At 41.1% G+C, this 19,518-nt stretch overlaps 1 protein-coding gene across 4 annotated transcripts in view; it reads right to left on the reverse strand.

The window, feature by feature from the left end:
• The window catches only part of PHLDB3 (pleckstrin homology like domain family B member 3), a 57,626-nt gene that overhangs the window by 12,599 nt on the left and 25,509 nt on the right, over window positions 1–19,518 (reverse strand). For 3 of the 4 annotated variants that reach the window (XM_072425628.1, XM_072425629.1, XM_072425630.1), the window contains exons 3-7: window positions 11,984–12,115; window positions 4,920–5,057; window positions 4,018–4,146; window positions 2,413–2,568; window positions 1,391–1,501 (exon numbers count right to left, since the gene is read on the reverse strand). In XM_072425628.1, the coding sequence (XP_072281729.1) occupies window positions 1,391–1,501; window positions 2,413–2,568; window positions 4,018–4,146; window positions 4,920–5,057; window positions 11,984–12,115 (666 nt within the window). The remainder of the gene's footprint in view (window positions 1–1,390; window positions 1,502–2,412; window positions 2,569–4,017; window positions 4,147–4,919; window positions 5,058–11,983; window positions 12,116–19,518) is intronic. The other variant, XM_072425631.1, reaches the window with a different exon arrangement.

The following is a 19,518-nucleotide window of genomic DNA, read 5'->3' on the forward strand; positions in this document are numbered from 1 at the left end:
AAATGTACCAGCGGTAATTTTTTGAGGGAGGAGAACTGGGCTAAAAATGTCCCCTTTATGTGTAGGAGCCACACTCCATTCCAAGGTAGAGGTACATGTCTAAGGGAAGGAATGGGGGTGTCAAAGAAAGAGAGGGAGTGTGCCAAGCTACAGAGTGCACTGGGCAGTGTGGTCAGTCTTTGATGCCCTTTTTGCCACAATTGTCCAACACAAAAGTGGAAGGAAAACCCGAAAAATGATGGTGGCTGACAATAGGGTCTGATTTATTAAAGCTCTTTAAGACTGGGGAAGATAGACTATCATGGGAGAACCTAGGTGATCCAGTAAACCTAGAATAGAATTCTTAAAATAATTTGCTATTATTTGGCAAAAGTTTTAATCCTGGACCAGATCCATTAAAAAGGTTTGCTGGGTCATCCAGGTTCTCCCACAATGGCCTACCTTCTCCGATCTTGGAGAGCTTTAAATAAATTCAGGCCCAATGTTTGTCCGACAACAATCTCTTTCTGTGGCTTCAATTGTCCCAGGACCTCATCAGATACTGTTCTATATACGACATGAAAATACAAGTACGAGTAGTTCCTTTGAAAGCTCTTTTATCACTCGGATGTGTTAAATTCCATCTCATCACTAAGCTACATGTGAGTGGTTTCCCGCATGGCGCTCTGGTACAGCTCAGTGTCACAAGGATCAGATGAGCTGTCTCACACACGGATATTTCACAGATCAGTGTATGTTGGGTGTGACGTACTCTGGGGCAATATGGCAGCATGCCAGAATCCCATTCAATCTGTGTCAAATTAAAGTGAAAGAGGATCTGTGAATCCTGACAGTTTTATTCTGGCGTTTAAAGCCTATTTGTGCATCTTTTGTTGTCTGCAGGCAATTGCAGGCAATAGATCATGTAGAGAGACTCAGTTTAGGACTTTGTTCTTTGTAAGCTTGTATCTTATTAATTAGCAAAGCTGAACTAAACCTGAACTGAAGTGGTACTGTACAGAGTCCATACATACAAAATGAGACCATATACCGAGCATTACACCCAAAGTATAGGACCAGAGAAGTGGTAATGTACAGAGTTAATACATACAAAAATGAGTCCAGATACCGAGCATTACACCCGGGGTATAGGAGCAGAGAAGTACTGTGTGGAGTCCATACGTATAGAATAAGAACAGAAGAACAGATACCACCCAGCACACAGAGTATATATATAGGACAATTGCCATGTTCTTGCATTAGAACGGCATTAGGCAATAGTGCCCTATGCACCTAAGTGCTGCTGGTGCAAAAAATCCCTAAAGCTAGAGAGGGCAGTGCACGGGTTCACTTTAAGCCAACCCATCCTGTGTTTTTGTAAGTATGTGGCAAAGAAAATTTCTCTACCAACCTTATTCAGAGACTGGAAGACCCGGGTATTCTCCTCACTAATCCTTAACCTTTCAGCTTGCGCCTGTTCTTCTGCACCACGGAGTTGCTCCTCGAAACGCAGAATTTTGTCCTGCAAAAAAAAAAAAAAAAAAACATGAAATGGATGAATTCGTTTCAAACAATGCCGAAACAATCACACTAAATAAAGTGACTCTATTATAAAAAGAAAAAGTATTTGAACGGCTATTGCAAGTTCCTCGCTGAAAGTATTAGACTCCTGACAGGCTTTTTATGTTTGAGTCACAGTCCTGGAAGAAGCAAAAATGTCAAAAAGTGTGAAAATTACTTAATTTTAGCATTGTTCCAGGTCGGTGACTCGGATAGCATTACAGTTATTGCAACAAAATGAAAGCCAGGGATCTGATATCTTGAAAAAAGAGTTTTGTATTGGCAGCCTCATTAAGCTCTCCTAACCAAGCACCTTAAATTTATCTGTATCTGTATAAATTTAAACCAGGGATCTGTGTTTGTTATCAGCACCTTATACCCAATAGGATGTACTAAAGCCATGAAGTCAAGATATTTATAGGCCTTGTTCAAAGATTAAATGCTCATGAATAAGTCAACTGTCTCTCGGGTCAGTTTCTAGATGAGCACTATTTTGCCCTCGCTATGGGAAGAATGGAGCCCCTTGTAATGGCCAAAGCAGATGTGCAGTTCTACAAGTGTAAAAATCTCACTACTGATGTTTCTAAGGGATATAAAGATATTAGGTAGTTTCATTCCTTAGAACCTACTTAAAACTGGAATTTAAGGATATAGTAGATTGACCCTCTGATTATTAAAATAAATTAATTAGTGAATAAAACAAATCATATAGATATTGACAGATTCTAATATATTTAATAACTTTTGCCATACATTTGCAAGTAGTACATGATTAAAGTGTCACCTGGTTGGACCTTAAGGTGTTTTCATGTTGAGTATGACCAATGGCAATTTGTCTTAAACTCTAACAGTATTTACTTTTGGTCATCTTACCTTCCTTTTGTTCAACTCATTCTGCCGTTTGGCTATGTTCTGTGAGATCTGTCTGTAGGAGGCCTCCTTCTCCTCTTCCCGGCTGCTTTCTTTCTCTAGCTGCTGGAACTCTAAGTCTTCAAAGGATTTCACAGCACTTTCCATCATATCGGACATCTGGAAGGAGAAGTTAAGTTGATCAGTTCCTCCCACTCGGAACCTTCACATTGGGAAAACTGTTCACTGGTAAAGCTTTGGCATGAAGGTCATTCATCTAGAGGAGAACAAGTCCTGACCAACCAGTATCCCCATCCTCACAGGAACCATCTAGAGCAAACCAAGACCTGACCAACCAAAAACCCCATCTACATAAGAACCATCTAGAGCACAACAAGCCCTTACAAACCAATATCCCCATCTACAGAAGAACCATCTAGACGTCAAGCCCCACCCAGATAATATCCTAATCTGCAGAAGAACCATCTGGAGGACAACAAGCCCTGTCCAGCCAATATATCCATCTACAGAAGAACCATCTAGAGCACAACAAGCCCTGACCAACCAATATCCCCATCTACAGAAGAACCATCTAGAGGACAAGCCCCACCCAGACAATATTTCAATCTGCAGAAGAACCATCTGGAGGACAACAAGCCCTGTCCAGCCAATATATCCATCTACAGAAGAACCATCTAGAGCACAACATACTCTGACCAACCAATATCCACATCTACAGAAGAACCATCTAGAGCACAACAAGCCCTGTTCAGCCAATATCTCAATGTACAGAACAACCATCTAGAGCACAACAAGCCCTGACCAACCAATATTCCCATCTACAGAAAAAACATCTAGAGGACAACAAGCCCTGACCAACCAATATCCCCATCTACAGATGAACCATCTAGAAGACAACAAGCCCGGTCCAACCATTTACAGATAAACTAAATGTCCACAAACCCATCTAGTGAGAGGATCTTAATAAACAAAACCTAAACTCATCTAAACACTGCATACGTAGGACTTCCATCCTAAGACCTGAATGGCAAAAAGGTATAAGGGACTACCCAGAGATGAACCATTGAAAAGCATTTCACTCAATTTTGATGGTGAGCTATGTATTATGATAATTCCTTCAACCTTGAACCTTCAGCTAGATGACAATCACCAACCTTAATATTGTTACCAATCAATATTCTTACCAATTATGAACTCATCAAGTTTTTATGCTTGATTGGGAATCACAGCATTTGCCAAACAGCAAACCATCTGATTTTATCTCATATGTGTTAGTAAAGATTGCAAACTAAAGAATTGTATAGTTGAGACCAACTTTCAGATATGCATTTACTTTCAGGAAAACTTATACAGATCTGCTGATCTCATAATGTCTACTGGAATGAAAATGCCCCACCAATCCCTTTGAGTGACATTGAAAAGGGTTGCAACAGACACACCAAACCAGACTTATTGGTAGACCAGTGTGGTATTCGGGGTGCCTGGACACCCACCAGGCTCTAGTCTCCTGCCTAGGTGCCTCGTGGATAATTCAGATCTTCAGAAGGTTATTTAGGTAGAAAAAAAAGCAACAATATAGAGATCAGGACTATTAGGATCCTCACTGACCTCATGAATCTGTTTCCGAAGCTGCTCCCGTAAACTCTCGGGCTGCTTTTCCAGCTGTGCCTGACATTCTGCTATCTTCTGCTCCAGTTCCTTCACCTTTTGCTTCTCATGCTGCAGCTGGAGTTTATCCTGCAAACACAAAAAACAACTTTAAATTCAAGTGCAAAGACTAGGAAATGATGCACACAATGGAAAACATGATGCCATTCATGTATTCCTGACTAATATAGGCAGGTAATACAGTTTTAACAGTTTAACAATACATTATTAACCACGGCAGGCTGATCAAACTCATCCAACTAAATATACAACTAAAAGTTCATCTTCAGGAGAACTCTCCCAGCTGACAATGGAATTGTAATGTATATCTAGCCAGTTATGTGATCCAGGCACCTCTGGTGGAAAGCACAACCAAGTCCTGTATAGCCTGAAACCTATTTACAGATCACACACTGTTTACACTGCAACGGTATAGTACAATTTGATCTAGGATCCACCCTAATCTATGAATGGACAATGAAGCAGTAGCACACTAATGAGATCATCAAGATTTTCAAACAGACCTATACATGAACACCAGTTACTGAAAGATCCTTTACACGTGTAACTATTGGGTCTGGACTAGAACATGTGAGTATGCATTCAGTGAAGACGATATTTTAGGATAATGGTCATCTTAAATTATTATAAAAGCTGAATTGCTGTATTTAAAAAAACAAATATATTTAAAGTTTACTTGGACCGTGCCTTTGTATTTAATTGGAACAACAATTAAGGTATAAGTATGTGACTGCTTGGAATAAATTAATTAACTGAATAGTAAAAATGTTAATGTAAATTATCAATTAGATCCAGTCCTGTTGCTCACAGGTGGTCTATCAATGAGAGCGTCAAATTTTCACCTTCTCTTTCTCTTCCTGCCACTTCTTCTCAATCTCTCCAAGCTGTTCATGCATGACACGGATCGTCTCTTCCTCCTTCTCCATCTCTTTCTTCTCTGTCCTCAGCTCTCCTTCCAGAAGAGCCCTCTCCATCTCCGTCTGAAAGGCAAGAAAAATGAACAATGTAAAACAAGCCCCACCCCTGAGGAGTTGTAAAACATTTTCTGTAACACATTTATTTTACAATGACACAAAAAACAAAATAAGCTACCATGCATTGCATGTTGGACTTTTTGTTGATAAGTATATTTTCATATTACTGCTACTGTTTGTTAATATATAGGAAACAAATGCACACACTAGGTTACTTTTTTCCTACGTGACTACCAGTGAGAGACCATGGGTAGACAGCATAGAGAACACTTGCTGTCTAAAAGAAAAAAAAAAGAATGTTACCCACAGCAACTAGTTAGATTTAGCTTGGCATAGATGCAAGCATATTGTTAATGATGTGTAGAGCAATTACCAAATGCCTCCTTCAGCCCCCCTTCTCCAAGCTACATTAGCTACATCAGCTGGTAAATGCTAAACCCAATGCCATTGGTTAGGCATTAATCCCAACACAGACCTCATCCTTTATCTCCGACACTAACAGCATCTTCATGAACAGATCCTGGATAATAAGTAAATTGGGCTCCCGGCAGTTTGCTTCTACAGAAGTCATTACACAAAGAAGCTTGTATAAAGATGTGCTAAGCTAGAGTATTGTTCAGTGACATACAACACCCACACAGCGGCGTGCACCTGTGCAGACACACAGTATAAACATCCAACCACTGTACACATTCTGGGAGGAGGGAGATGCATGGGAGAGTTTCTCAGCGGAAAACATGTAAACATCATATAAGCCGGAAATCTACCATAACCGGTGAAGGAAATGTAGATCTGTAAAATATACGCTTTGGACATTTTCGGGAAATTAAGATAAGCAAGCTAGTTTAAGGTTAATGCTGCTCATATAAAGAAAATTAGACTTAATTTTTGGCGGACCGATCTTAAAAAAGAACGCCCCACTGTCTTCCCAGTCCATGCCCCACCCTACTGATTCTGCAAGGAACATCAGAGGATACGTATATAATACATTATTTCCACATAGGCCAAACCAATGGACCCAACTTTAAAAAGAAGAGCTCTGCTAAACCACATTGTTTTCCTAGACCATGCCTATATCTACCAATTCTGTAAGGAACATCGAAGGATGTGTATATCATGCATCATCTCCATTTGGGCCAAAACAATCTCAAATTTAAAAAAAAAAGAATTCTGTTTAGCTTTCCCAATCCATGCCTATCCCAATTCATTCTGGGCAAGTGTGACCGTCATGTCCATGTGATTTTGTTCGCATGGGTAGGCTGCCTTATATTGGCTCCGAGGTGGGTGTGTTGGTCAGGTGTCCTTATCCTTTGGTTAAAAAAGGTGAGTGTAATAGTTGAAACATTGAGATATGCATATATTGAGCATCATCTTCATATAGGCCAAACCAGGTGCCCAATTTTAAAAAATGAACGGTGTGACGCTCCACTGTCTTCCCAGTCTATGCCTATCCTTACTTATACCTCAAGGAACATCATAAAAAGTGTATATCATTCATCATCCCTATATAGTTAAAACCAATGGGCCCAATCTAAAAAAAATAACTCTGCTAAGCTCCATTGTTTTCCCAGACATTATCTTATTACTAATACTTTATTCTGCTAAGAACATCAGAGTATACCTATATCATACATCACCTCCATAAAACCCAAACCAATGGGCCCAATCTTTCAAAAATACTCTGCTAAGCCCCACTGTCTTCCCAGTCTATGTTTATCCCTACTGATCCTGCAAGGAACACCGAAGGGTGTGTATATCATGCATCATCTCCATATAGGCCAAACTAATGGGTCCAATCTTAAAAAAAATAACTCTGTTTAGCCCAACTGTCTTCCTAGTCCATGCCTATACCTACTGATTATGCAAGGAACACAGGAGGATGTGTATATTTTAAATCATCTCCATATAGGCCAAACCAATGGGTAAAATCTTCCAAACAATTCTGGTAAATCTGACTGTCTTCCCAATCCATGACTATCCCTACTGATTTTGCAAGGAACATTGTGCATCATCTAAATATAGGTCAAGCCAATGGGCCCAATCTTTCTGTTGCTTCCTGTTCTAAGTTGTGTTGATGTTCCAGAAATGTACTTTGAGAATAAATATTGGTTATTGCACACTAAATGGGGTCAACACTGTCTATTTGCCTTTTTGAACCATGAGCCCCGGGGTTCTAGGCTGTTAGGGGTTCCTTATGCAATGAGCAATTTGTACCTCTCAGGTAAGTTACCACCCACATAAATGATCCTTTGGGCTACCTGTAAGGGTGGCATACTTCAATCTATTCATCAATATAAGAGGCATCCTTCTTACTGACCACCATGCCAATGTACTATAGGCTGTGGGTATTATTATTGTCAGGGGTTCCCTAAGACCAGACTAATTTTTTTTTAAAGGTTCCCCCTTTAATAAAAGGATGAGAAGGGCTTCCATAGTCAGGTATATTTCTAAAGACCAAAAACTAGAAGAAAACATTTGTCAGATAATCAGCTCTAACTGACCACAAGTGTTAAAATAAAATAAGTGCCATGTGAAGTTTTACATTGAAGTAGAATCTGGATGTCCATCCACAGCACAATGTCTGTGGCAAGATTTCGTCTTTAAACCAGGGAGGTCCTACCCGTAAAACTGACTGTTTACATTTTCACTTCATCTATATACTTTTCTGACAGTCTCTGAGAGTACAAAAACAGCCTTTAACAAAGGCTTGCTATTTCTATAAACAGTACACATTGAGAAGGTCAGAGGCTCGGCACATAAGCTTGTTATACCAGGAAAATAAACAGACATCAGATGTTGAAAGACAGAAGCCTGGGGCCAAGAGGGAAATAATGTGAGATTATTCTTCCCCAACTTTTACCTGGATCCAGACCACATACACTATGTAGTAAGTTTATCGATGATTTACAATTCAGCCATATCCATAAATGGGGTGGCTGGATTTGATTTTTAAGTGTGGACTGTGCAGAAGGATCCCAAACTACTATAAGCTTAGCTTAATGGAAGCTATCCCCCAAGTGCATCCTTGTCCATTATGATTGTTGCCAGTATAACCTAAACACACACATCAGTGCAAAGTATGTGTGATAGTGGCATCATTCATTTGAAATGACTAGAGGACATAATGGGGATCTGGGCAGTTATGAAGTTACGCAGTGCTTCAAAATGCACAGAAATTCAGTTCCTGCACCCCCTGCTTTTGTTAGTTGGGCCTCTGGAGAAGGTGAGAGCCCCGGGCAATTGCCTAGTTTTCTCCCCCTCCTCCAAAACCAGTCCTAAGACAACATAGCTCCAATTCACATACATTGCAAGCCACCAAACCACATAGCAGTGCATTACCAAAAATGGTTCATTTTTCTTTAATAGGGCATTTTGGTGCATTGTCAGCCTCTTCATTTAATATTCATTTGTTATTGCACATAAAACAATAAATTCAGTTTAATGAATGCAACAAACTCGTAAAGAATAGTGATCCTAGCCTCATATGAAGATTTATGCCATAAAATGAAAGTGGTAATCACATTCCATACCAATCCAAAAATACATCTTTTTAAATTGGGACGTTACTACATACCAAGCATCTGCACAAACATTTTATTCATTAAAATTCCATTCTTCCTTTTGTATAAATGTATATATTATATTATTTTTTCGAACAAAATCCTTTTTCCATATTAGGAACGGTCTTTGCATCAATACATAAATGGTCTCAAAATAGAACTCAATTGGTGGGCCCTCGGAGTGCTCAAAAATGTAGACTTATGCACTCCAATATAAAGTTAGTTTAATATTAAAGTGGCCTGTCACTATACACAGGAAACATAAGGGGCTGGGGGTGGTGAATCCCACCAGATTCCAATTTTAACATCATTTTAGGTGACTTAATCTTTACAACGGCAAACATGCCAGAACATCATACATGGGGTGTGGGGGAGAGGGTGAATTATACCAACATTTCTAGTGTGATATCATGTAAATGAGTATCCTGTTTATTAGTTTCATGTCTGATTTTCCCAGACTTCAGTGCCATCTCTTCCCTCCTCCAGTTTCGGGTTCCTCCCCCCCAGGGCAAGCGGTCTTGAAATTCTGGTTTGTCAAGGCATGGAGGTGTGATGCAAAGCGGCTGGCATAGGGACCCATTGTGACATGTTAAGGATTGATCATAAAGGGTGAAAAAAAATCAGGGAGTTAACAAGGGGCACAAGGAATGAAAAGAGAGATTTCCTGTGTTCTGGTGTGCACATAAACACTTTGCACAGAAAGAGAAATCTCTTTTCTTAAGTGTATTGGCACACACAATGTGAACGTATAGAATTACAGAGCGGCCAGATGCACAAAAACTACACAGCAACAGCTGTGCATAATTCCTTGCAGCCCATGTAGGTAAATTGTGTTAATATGAAATGAAAATCTTGTGCTTTCTACCTTCCTAAGGTTTATGAAATACTTAAAAGAAAAAAGATTTTTATTCTGCATTGGATTAATGATTTTATTAATGATTTTGATTAATGGTTTTATTTTTGCCTAATTTTCCTTTTTGTTGGATATATTAGAAAGATAACAGGAGATCTCTCTAACATTTGGGAAACTTACGCTTAGGTTTGGGTCAGACTGATGCCAGACAATGGTGCTTGTGATGTCTAAACAATAGAAGCCCTTTGAGGATTAAGCCGCATACACACTTGCAATAATAGTCATTGCAAAGGATCTTTCACGATCCTTTCCAACGACTATTATTGTACGATGCATAAACGAGTACTGTACATACAGCACCGTTCTGGGAGAATGACGGAGCGGCACCCTGCTGTGCGCTCTCCCACTTCCCCTGCATTAGGATCGTTAGTCGTCCATCGTCCGTGGATTGGCAAGGACGGTCGTTTGGATGATGGACGACTGGCGCTATACACATGCCAGATTCACACGCCCTGAGCCGATTATCGGGCGAGAACCATTGGACGTGTGTACATAGCTTTAGAGTCATTAGATATAATTGAAGTGCAAGAATTTTGGCTTTGAGTGAAAATTTGAAAAACGTCAGCACAGCTTTTATGGAATTTTGTGGCATCAAGCTTCAAAATAGAGGTCAAGGGGAAAACCTTCCAAGTGCCCTAAAAATGTGGACAATAGCACTTTAGGGGACCACAAAAGTCAACAATGGTTCCCCTATTAGACATTCCCGGGGCTGCTGGCACCTGAAGATGCCCACCAATGGTTACTACAGCACACACCAAAACATTGCGCCCTCGGTGTAATCAAGGCATTTACTTTTAGAATGGTAAAGAAAATTAACGTCTGAGAGTTCCTATTGCTACCTCACCCTGTCCAAAAGCTAAAACACATCTGGTCGGTACTTCTGCATTAAGCACAGAATAAAGGACAAGGGTGCCCTGGCAAGATAAAAGACTACAAGATAATAAAAGAGAAGCTCACCCAGTGCCTGCTGCGGAGGGAATGCTACAACAAATATGCTGAACTGTTTTCTATCCCCTCAGATCCTGTTTATTTTGCTTCAGGTTTGTTTTTTTGCCTTCTTCAGCTTCTCTCATGACATCTCATAGTGACACAACATGAGAGTTCTGCAAAAACTATTGCTGATTCTCTACAAACAAAACACCTGCATGGGAATCTAGAGATGGAAATGGCTGCTGTTGGACTCCCATGCTAGTTTCAAAGAAAGAAGTCTGAAACAAAAGTGCTTTTCCTCGAGTATGGTCCCCAGCCAGAGCCAATACTCAACCCCGCAGGCAACTAATGGTATCCAAGTCATCACATTCTGCTCTGTGACAGGTCTTTATTAAGGTACACCATCATTTACCACAAGCATGGGGACTTTGGAACAACATACCTACCTATATGGGGAAAATTATGTGGGTATCTGATCAATACACCTACCTATGTGGCCAAATCAATGAAGAAACCCAACTAATTCACCTACCTATGTGACCAAAAGCATCTAGACACCCGACTATTACACTCACCTTTTTTAACCAAAGGATAAGGACACCTGACCAACACACCCACCTCTGAGCCAATATGATGCAGCCTACCTATGTGAACAAAATCACATGGACAGGACGGTCACACTTACCTATACAGACAGAAGTGAATAGACACCCGAGTATCACTCGTACCTTTATGACCAAAACAGGCAGACACATGACCATCATACCTAAATTTGTGGCCACAAGGATGCAGAAACTTGACTACACCTACCTCTGTGACCAAAAGCATGGGGGCACATGATTATCAATATTACATAGATAGCCAAAAATTAGTGGACACCTGACTATCACACATATTTATTACCTAGGCACGTGGACACCCAAACCTCACATCTACCTATATAAGTGAATGTATGTAGACACATGGGCATCTCATCTACCTATATAGTTCATTTTATGTAGGAACCCAACCATCACACATACTGTCGTCAAATAAGGACAGTTCTCCAACGTACTAGAGTTTAGAGGTTTCCAGCAAAGTGTCCATGTGATACAAAGACATTTTAAATAATTCTGCACCTTCAACCTTTGTTTGGGGAAGGTCCTTCCAGATATGGTTTACTGAGTTTAGGGTAGAAGGACTCAAGTGGTCTGCGCATAGTGCTTAGGCCTTCACCCTGTTGGACACCTTTGTGTTGGGTTTATATGGAACAGTAGGAGTACAGCTGCTTTCAAGGGGAGTAACGGCATAGGCACAAGTGTAGATTGGAAGAATACTTAGGTAGATTACATTGGGGAGCTAAGGAGGGTGGGCTGTGTTTTTTAGGTCTTTGGACACCCATGTCCATGGACATCATTGGCTCCTGAAAACGACTGTTTTTTTCCAAGGCTGACAAAGGGAATTTATTCCTTCCTGTGTGTTAGATGTTTTTTAGACAGGCAGAATAGGAAATGCATTGAGGTTCACAAAGACTCCATTCTTAAGGTTACCTCGATTTTCAGCTCACGTCTCTGCAGCTGCAGCTCTCGGATGTCCTTTTCAAGCTCGGAGATTCTGTCCATGACTTTCATCTGTTTGACCTCCAGCCCCTGTTCGACCTGATTGCCCGCCGCCTCTGCATGCTGGGAGAGAACAGAGAAGAAGCCATGTACAAAGCTCTGCTTATACCATCAACCTTCTCATCACAGGATCTGTGTCACCAAAGCATCTAAATGATTTTCTGCTTGTATACCAAAGCCACCAACCTGTGTTCTCCAGCACCAACCGATGGGTGGTGCCACCTTTGTGCATGATGAGCTTGCTCCAGCATTATGCTGGGGCAAAGTCTCAGCTTGACCTGGCTTTGTGCAATAAAGAGACCCTGTCACCAGACCGTTATTTTCAACTACATGCATATAATCCCATGAGAAGTATTTTGGTAGTTTGGTAAAAGCCTCCGTTTTGTAGACATCAAAAAACCCTGAGACTCCCAGTAGGGGGGAGGGGGGGTTCGCCATCATAGATGTGATATCGGCAGCCCCTGGAGATCCAGAGCTATCACTCAACAGAGCCTTATTGCCCTTTCCGTGCTTTATCTATTTAAAAGGTTATATAGGTAGCTAAAGATAGGATCAGAGGAGCTGGACCAACAAAAAAAGAAGGAGGGATGTGAAGAAGCAGGGATATGATACATTAAGAAGAAAGGGGAGTTGTCTTGGTCCTCCCCAAAAAACCTTGTAAGTGATTCAAAAATATTGCATGGAAAGAAAATTAAAGAAAGAGTTTAAATTTGCAATGTCAGGTTGGTGACAGGGCCTCTTTATATCAGAATTCTTGAGTTGTATTATTCGCCAATTAGAGTTGCAATTTGCAGTCACATGGTATAATTAAAATTCTTAATTTTTGTGTTAAAGCTTTGTGACTTTGTGCATTTCCATGGCAGGTACCAATAACATGGGCTGCACACAATAGATACCTACATAGCATGTTCTTGTTTGTCTTGTTTCAGTAATCCCTACATATTATTACTGGCATTTTTACACCTGGTATTTTATTTTTTTCATTTACAGGTCACTTAAATCAATTCACAAGACAGGTCCTTTGTACACGACAAATGATCCTCCTGATCACACATCATAACCCTGTGTGCATGGCATTGTAAAGATAGAAGGAGACGGTTCCTGCCCTGGTTACTCCCATCGGTGTAGTCACCGGATCCATGACAGGTCTTACGGGGAGCTGTCATTGTGTAATCTGTAACCTGGAGTCCACTGACATCTTACTAATACTTGGTGCCTCTCACGCTCCAATTACTTGTGTTTATTGCCTAATATCTACATTGTGTATATGAGTCATATATAAACACTGCCGATTAGTAACAATAAAATGATCCTCAATGCAAGAACATATATATATATATTTAGAGGTATATGTAATTGTGATCAGCTTATTATAGACAACATCTGCTAAATCAGGGTGTCAAACTCAAATACACAGAGGGGCGAAATTAAAAAGGTAGACCAAGTTGGGGGCCAAACTTTAAATTTATTGAAAAAATTGAGAAAGTTTACTACTTCATTCATAACTAACAAAAACAAACCCTCTACAAACTTTTTAGGGTTGAAAAGACTAATTTATATCTATCTGTGCAGCCTGTGTGTTGTCCATCCTCTCACATCACAAGTTTGTCTGACAGTAAATATTACGCTATGCAGTCTCTAATGGATTGAAACAAACACAATGCCCTGGTAGTCAGGCACCATGTGATCATTGCCTAGGCTTTGTGTCACATGATGGGTATACAGAAATAATGTCTATGTATTGCATGTATTCAAAATGATGATGTGAGGTGGTAACGTGGGCGGGTGGGTGAGATGTAGTTCATTTTCAAATTCTTTGGTGGGCCAAAAAAAAAAAAAAGGCATTGAGGGCCAGATTTGGCCTGTGGGCCAGAGTTTGACACCCCTGTGCTAAATGATAAATGCATGTAATACTGATACAGTTATTTACTTCTTTCCACTCATAGATATCCTCGGTCTTCTGGGCTGAATGCTATTGGTCTGGTGCTTTCTGACTTTTTAATAAAGTCAGCACTCATCATTTGTATATATATATATATATATATATATATATATACACATACATACATACACACACACACACACACATAGGATACCCGGCAATCCCAGCTTTTCCTGTGCAGGAATAAATGATATTCAGTGCCTGTGCAGGAGTTAAGTGATGCCGGCCAGCCAGTCAAGATGGCTGAAGATCATTGACAGGAGAAAGAAGACGGCAGAGGGAGCAGGGACCAGTTAGTAAAGTGGATTTAGTTCAACTTTAATGCTCCTTTAATGCCTTTGCATGTTGTTAATGCATTGTAAAATGCGTGGTGAAATATGACATATGGTAATGCATATCCTGCACGGTGGTGTGATGCATTGGTGTTCATTTTGAACAGAACCGTTATACAACACATTGTAATGGATTAGTACTGCACTGTAATAAATGTGTGGCATGCAGCACGCTAGGCGCATTCTTATCCACTCAAAATGAATGAAATGTGTTGCATTCACAAAGCACACAGGAATAATAAAGAACTGCGGTGGATATTCAGGCGGCCTAGCATGCATTGCAGCAATAATAACTTCATCCTCTCATAATTACTGCAGCTTTGGTCCAGACAGAGGCCTCTCCATCAAAGGTGACTGTGGTCAAATTTGCTGCTAGGGACAGGAAACATTTGCCCCTGGAGTTCCAATTTAGTACATGAAGAAGGGTAAAAAAAATGCCTTTGTCTTGGTGGCTTATTGTGCATTAATTTTCCTGCAGGAACTATTTAGTAAAGAGTAAGTTGTTTGATATAATGGACCTTGAGGTCAGCAGACAACATTTTTAGTCGCCTTTGCCTGGAGTCTTCATAGCACCGCCAGTCCATGAGAGGTTAATCCCCCAAGTGCCTGCAATGTGCTGATATGACGCTCCGTGTTCCGCCATATCATGATATGACGCAGGCTAATAAAAGTGTTCTAGCACACAAGTAGCTCTGACAGCCTGGAGAGCGCAAGTGACAAACACCATGCCGAACGCCCCCTATATCACCGTCACTTGGAGCTGCTGATGGTCTGTTGTCACGTTGGGTGGTGACTCAGAATCGCATCAGCCGGGGGCCTTGCGGGAAATCTCAGACAGGACAAACCTCCCACTATCGCAGGGTGAAGAAACTTGAGGGCAGACGTCCAACAGCAGACTGACTTCCATCCTTATTACGGCAAATTCAATGCCGCTCTCCAAAAGATGATATCCTCCAAAATCGCCTCCGGCCATTTAGAGGACGACAAGTTCCAGCAGGCCTGTAGGGGTAGGAGACCTGTAGGGGAACTCCGCTTCAATGTCTTCCTAAAGACTGCTTCAAACATAAATGTGTTACGTTTAATGTATGAAAGGTGATGTGGACATGTGGACATGTTTTCGAAGGTGCATTCCTTCTTTACTTTTCAGGGCCAAGCAGGAAAGACTTAAGACCATTTTAAGGGTTTTTATTAAGAACTTGGAGCAGGCAGGAAAGGGTTAAAGTCCTCTCGCTGTGTTTTCTTTCTATATTACCACTGGTCTTCCTGTTTCAAAGACCACATTAAAAAGAACAAGAAGTGGGAAAATATTTCAAAAGGGTCAAGTAGCCAACATAGATCATATGTTTTTGAAAGTATTATGTATGAAGTGACCATGTAAAGGGCAATGATTCCCCAATGCAATCCCATCAACTGTGGACCCCAACGCCAGTTATCGTGGACCACCAACCATAAACTTTTATGGACCCTGATTTCCATGGACCGTCCCTCACTGGTCCACATGGACCATGTGCTGCTGGTTTTGTGACCACCAACCACTCTTCTCATTGGACCACCCACCATCAATCTCCATGAACCACCAACCATCAACCGCTATGTACCATCAGTCACCATCATGGACCACCAGCAAGCAGTCTTCATGAACAATCATCCACCAATTTCCATAGACCATTGACCACTGGTCTCTGTGGACCACCAGCAATCAGTCTCCTTGGACCATCCCACCGTAGACCTTCATGGTCCACAAGCCACTGATCCTAATAGACCATCCCCCCCTTGTCCCCATGTCATCCACTAAATATCTATCTCCTTGGACCACCAACCACCAGTGTATATGGTGGAGCTATGACAAGGTTACATCTTTTTTTTTTCTAACGCTCAATCTTTCAGCAACCTAATCTGCACTCTGTGACTTTCCATCATCAGTGGAGTGAATCAGGGTGAGCTGTATGTGTAACTGGATTTCATCATTCTAAACTTGCTGAACAAAGCAATTATTATTGAGAAAGCCAAAGTAACTTTTGTCATAAACACAGCCTGGAAACACCTACACTTTTTATTTAAGTAAACCTATTATGAAACCGCTGCCATTGCTTAACTCTGCTTCTGAAAATGCTGATTGCCTGGCTGTTATGCTCATCTGTATTTTCTTAAATAGGAACGATACATCAGATACCTTTTTCCATGCATGCTCAGTAATGTCTAAGAGTGGTTATTACCCATTGGAATCATCTGCTATTCTCTCCAAAAGGGATGGTACCATTTTTGTTCAGGTATCAGCCAAGGTCAGTATCACATTCCTAGAATATCTACTTCCAGACTTAAGCTACGTACACACGTCAGATTTTTATCGCCCGATAATCGGCATCGGCCAATTATCGGGCGAAAATCTGCCGTGTGTACAGTCGGTGTCGTCCATCGTCCGGACGACCGACCTGCCGGATCCACGGACGATGGACGACGACCGATCCTAATGAAAGGGAAGGGGAGAGCACGCAGCAGGGTGCCGCTCCGTCGCTCTCCCCCTCCCCTCTCCATAGAGCATGAACGGTGCTGTATGTACAGCACCGTTCATGCATCGTGCACTCCCTTGTCGTTGGAAAGGATCGTGAAAGATCCTTTCCAACGACAAAAATTGGAAGTGTGTACGCAGCTTTACTGCAGCAGAGATGATATAGTCATACCAGACACAGATCAGTCCTGCTACAAAAGTTCCTCACATAGTGATTTGCTGCAAAGAAACAATGTTGCAGACTAATCACTGGGAGTAGGAGACTGAGGAAATGCTTCCTCCCGCCAGTAGCCACCAACACTTTCAGCAAGCCATCAATGGCGGCCCCATTTTCCTGTGACAGGTGCACTTTAAAAAAGCACATTAGTCCATATTAAGAGCAGTCCCACCTATTTGTAATAGGATTCCATTTCCTGGAACAGCTAGAACACAGAAACAATAAACCACAAGCATGACCAAACAAGCACATCAATAAAACAAATAAAATTATTATTGCATGCAAGTGAAAAATATAACGCTGAATGCAAGGGAATGAAGCAATGGTAGGAAGAATAAAAGAGCGTGGCGTAATGAACAGGGTGCCCTGGTGCAGATATTGGCATAAAACTGTAGAATAGTATTGGCTGGAAGACTGGGAAGATTCACACTTATTCACCTGCAGAATATTGTCATTGGAAGACAAAGTGATGGCACCAGTATTCCCTAGGACAAGGGGTACTGAAGCAGGAAGTGCAGGAAAGTTTTCCCAATGGGGGCAAACAGAACACCAATAAAACCCTGCACATTATATCAGCTGCCCAAATATTCACCATTTATACATAGGGTCTGATTTATTAAAGCTCCCCAAGACTGGAGAAGATGGACCTGGAATCCAGTACAGCGCTGCGTAATATGTTGGCGCTATATAAATCCTGTTTAATAATAATAATAATAATAATAATAATAAATAATAATTCCATCTGACCTGGATTTCTTAAAAATCTTTTGTTTTTAGACCTGATCCAGATCCATTGGGTTTCCTGGATGACCCAGTTTGTTCAATGACTGTCTACCTTTTCCAGTCTTGGAGAGCTTTATTAAATCAGGCCTATTGTGTCCCCTTGCCCTGATGAAGGGCTGGTGAGCCCCTGAAACGTGTTGGATTATATGTAAACCTTGATTTACTTTGGAATAAATTTGATACTGGATATCAAAACTTGATGGTTGGCACCTTAAACGGTCTTTATCACACACCAAGGTGACATATTCAGTGTTTTAAAGCTGCCTATCCAAACATTAGACACCATTTGGTGGCACATAAAGACCATCTAAATCAAACCAAGGGCATCAATACAAGTGTCTAACCTTGAATACTCTATCCAAAAAATGTGATGGCCCAAATTAAATATTCTTGAGCGATCACTATTAATCCCACCAAAAGAAAGCCAATGTCACAGGTGTTTGCCCAGCAACATTTTCATTTGACTCAAACAATCATGACTGTGATATATCAAGATCCTGCAGATCAGGTAGGCCATGCCTACAGTGTTCCTATTTTGGAACTGGACAGTTATCACTTTAAATGAGCAATGATTTATCGTGCAAGGTGTGTCTGGAGTGACACTGATCCCATTGCCGCCCCTTTTTGTATCCAAATCTCACACCTGTAATTATTTTTACAATCTATTTTTGCAGCCATTAACACTGGGATTTGGGAGGGTTTTTAATAGCTGTCTCGTCTTGTCAAATGTTCAACGAACCAGACAATAAAAAGCGTGCAATCGCCTGACACATTTGTGAAACTTACTCCAAGAGGGGGCAGGGTAATATGCAGCCAAGCAAAAGCAACATCCGACCTAGAAATAGGTCTACAGCCAGATGACCCCATATGTCCTTCTACTTGTACCTTACTCTTGCTGAGCTACCCATTTTAGCTTTTTTGTGGTTTGTCTTCCTGGTGCAGGTCTTCGGTGAATGACAGCCCATTGTTTATTATGAGAGCTGAATGACAACTCTGGAGCTTCTGCCTTAAAAAGAGAGCAATGACTGATGGGTTATGTTTAAGACCTGCTAAGCTAGCCAAGGTGGGGTAGGAGGCCATAAAACAGGAACAACAAATCCAGACAATAAAGATGACCAGAAACAAACAGACCTAGCCAACTTACTTCCCATTCTCCTCGGAATCTTCTATAGCAGCCATTTTTAACCAAGTTCCCACCGAAGGTTCTCGAAGGTTCCTTCAGCAGTGGACTTCCATTTATTGTTTGCCGTGTTCGAAGGTCAACACAACTTGGCAAGGACAATGGCATTAGACCAATTATCTTTTTGGGGGGTATGGGGGCATTCTGTCCACCACTTGGCACCAATTTAGGAGCTATACTTTCCAATGACCTTTGTAAGTTTCTTTAAGACCAGAACATTGTTTCAGAGGTAAAAAAATTTGCTGGTACATTGGTTAGACCAGTGTTTCCCAACAGGATCCTTCAAGAGGTTGCCAGGGGTTCCTTGAGTAATTTGTGGAGCACATTCGAGACACCCAGGATCTTTTTTAGTTTTTCTGTAAAGGTGACATTCTTTCCATTGGTCAGCAATGTAAGACCCAATGGATCAGTTAATGGACTGGTTTGCAATTTTTTGACAGATCCAACATCAATACAAAGCTCCATTATCTGTAGCAGGACTGCCCAACTCTAGCCAAAGGTGA

This window comes from Pyxicephalus adspersus, chromosome 11 (assembly GCF_032062135.1).
Source record: "Pyxicephalus adspersus chromosome 11, UCB_Pads_2.0, whole genome shotgun sequence".
Taxonomy (NCBI): Eukaryota; Metazoa; Chordata; class Amphibia; order Anura; family Pyxicephalidae; genus Pyxicephalus; species Pyxicephalus adspersus.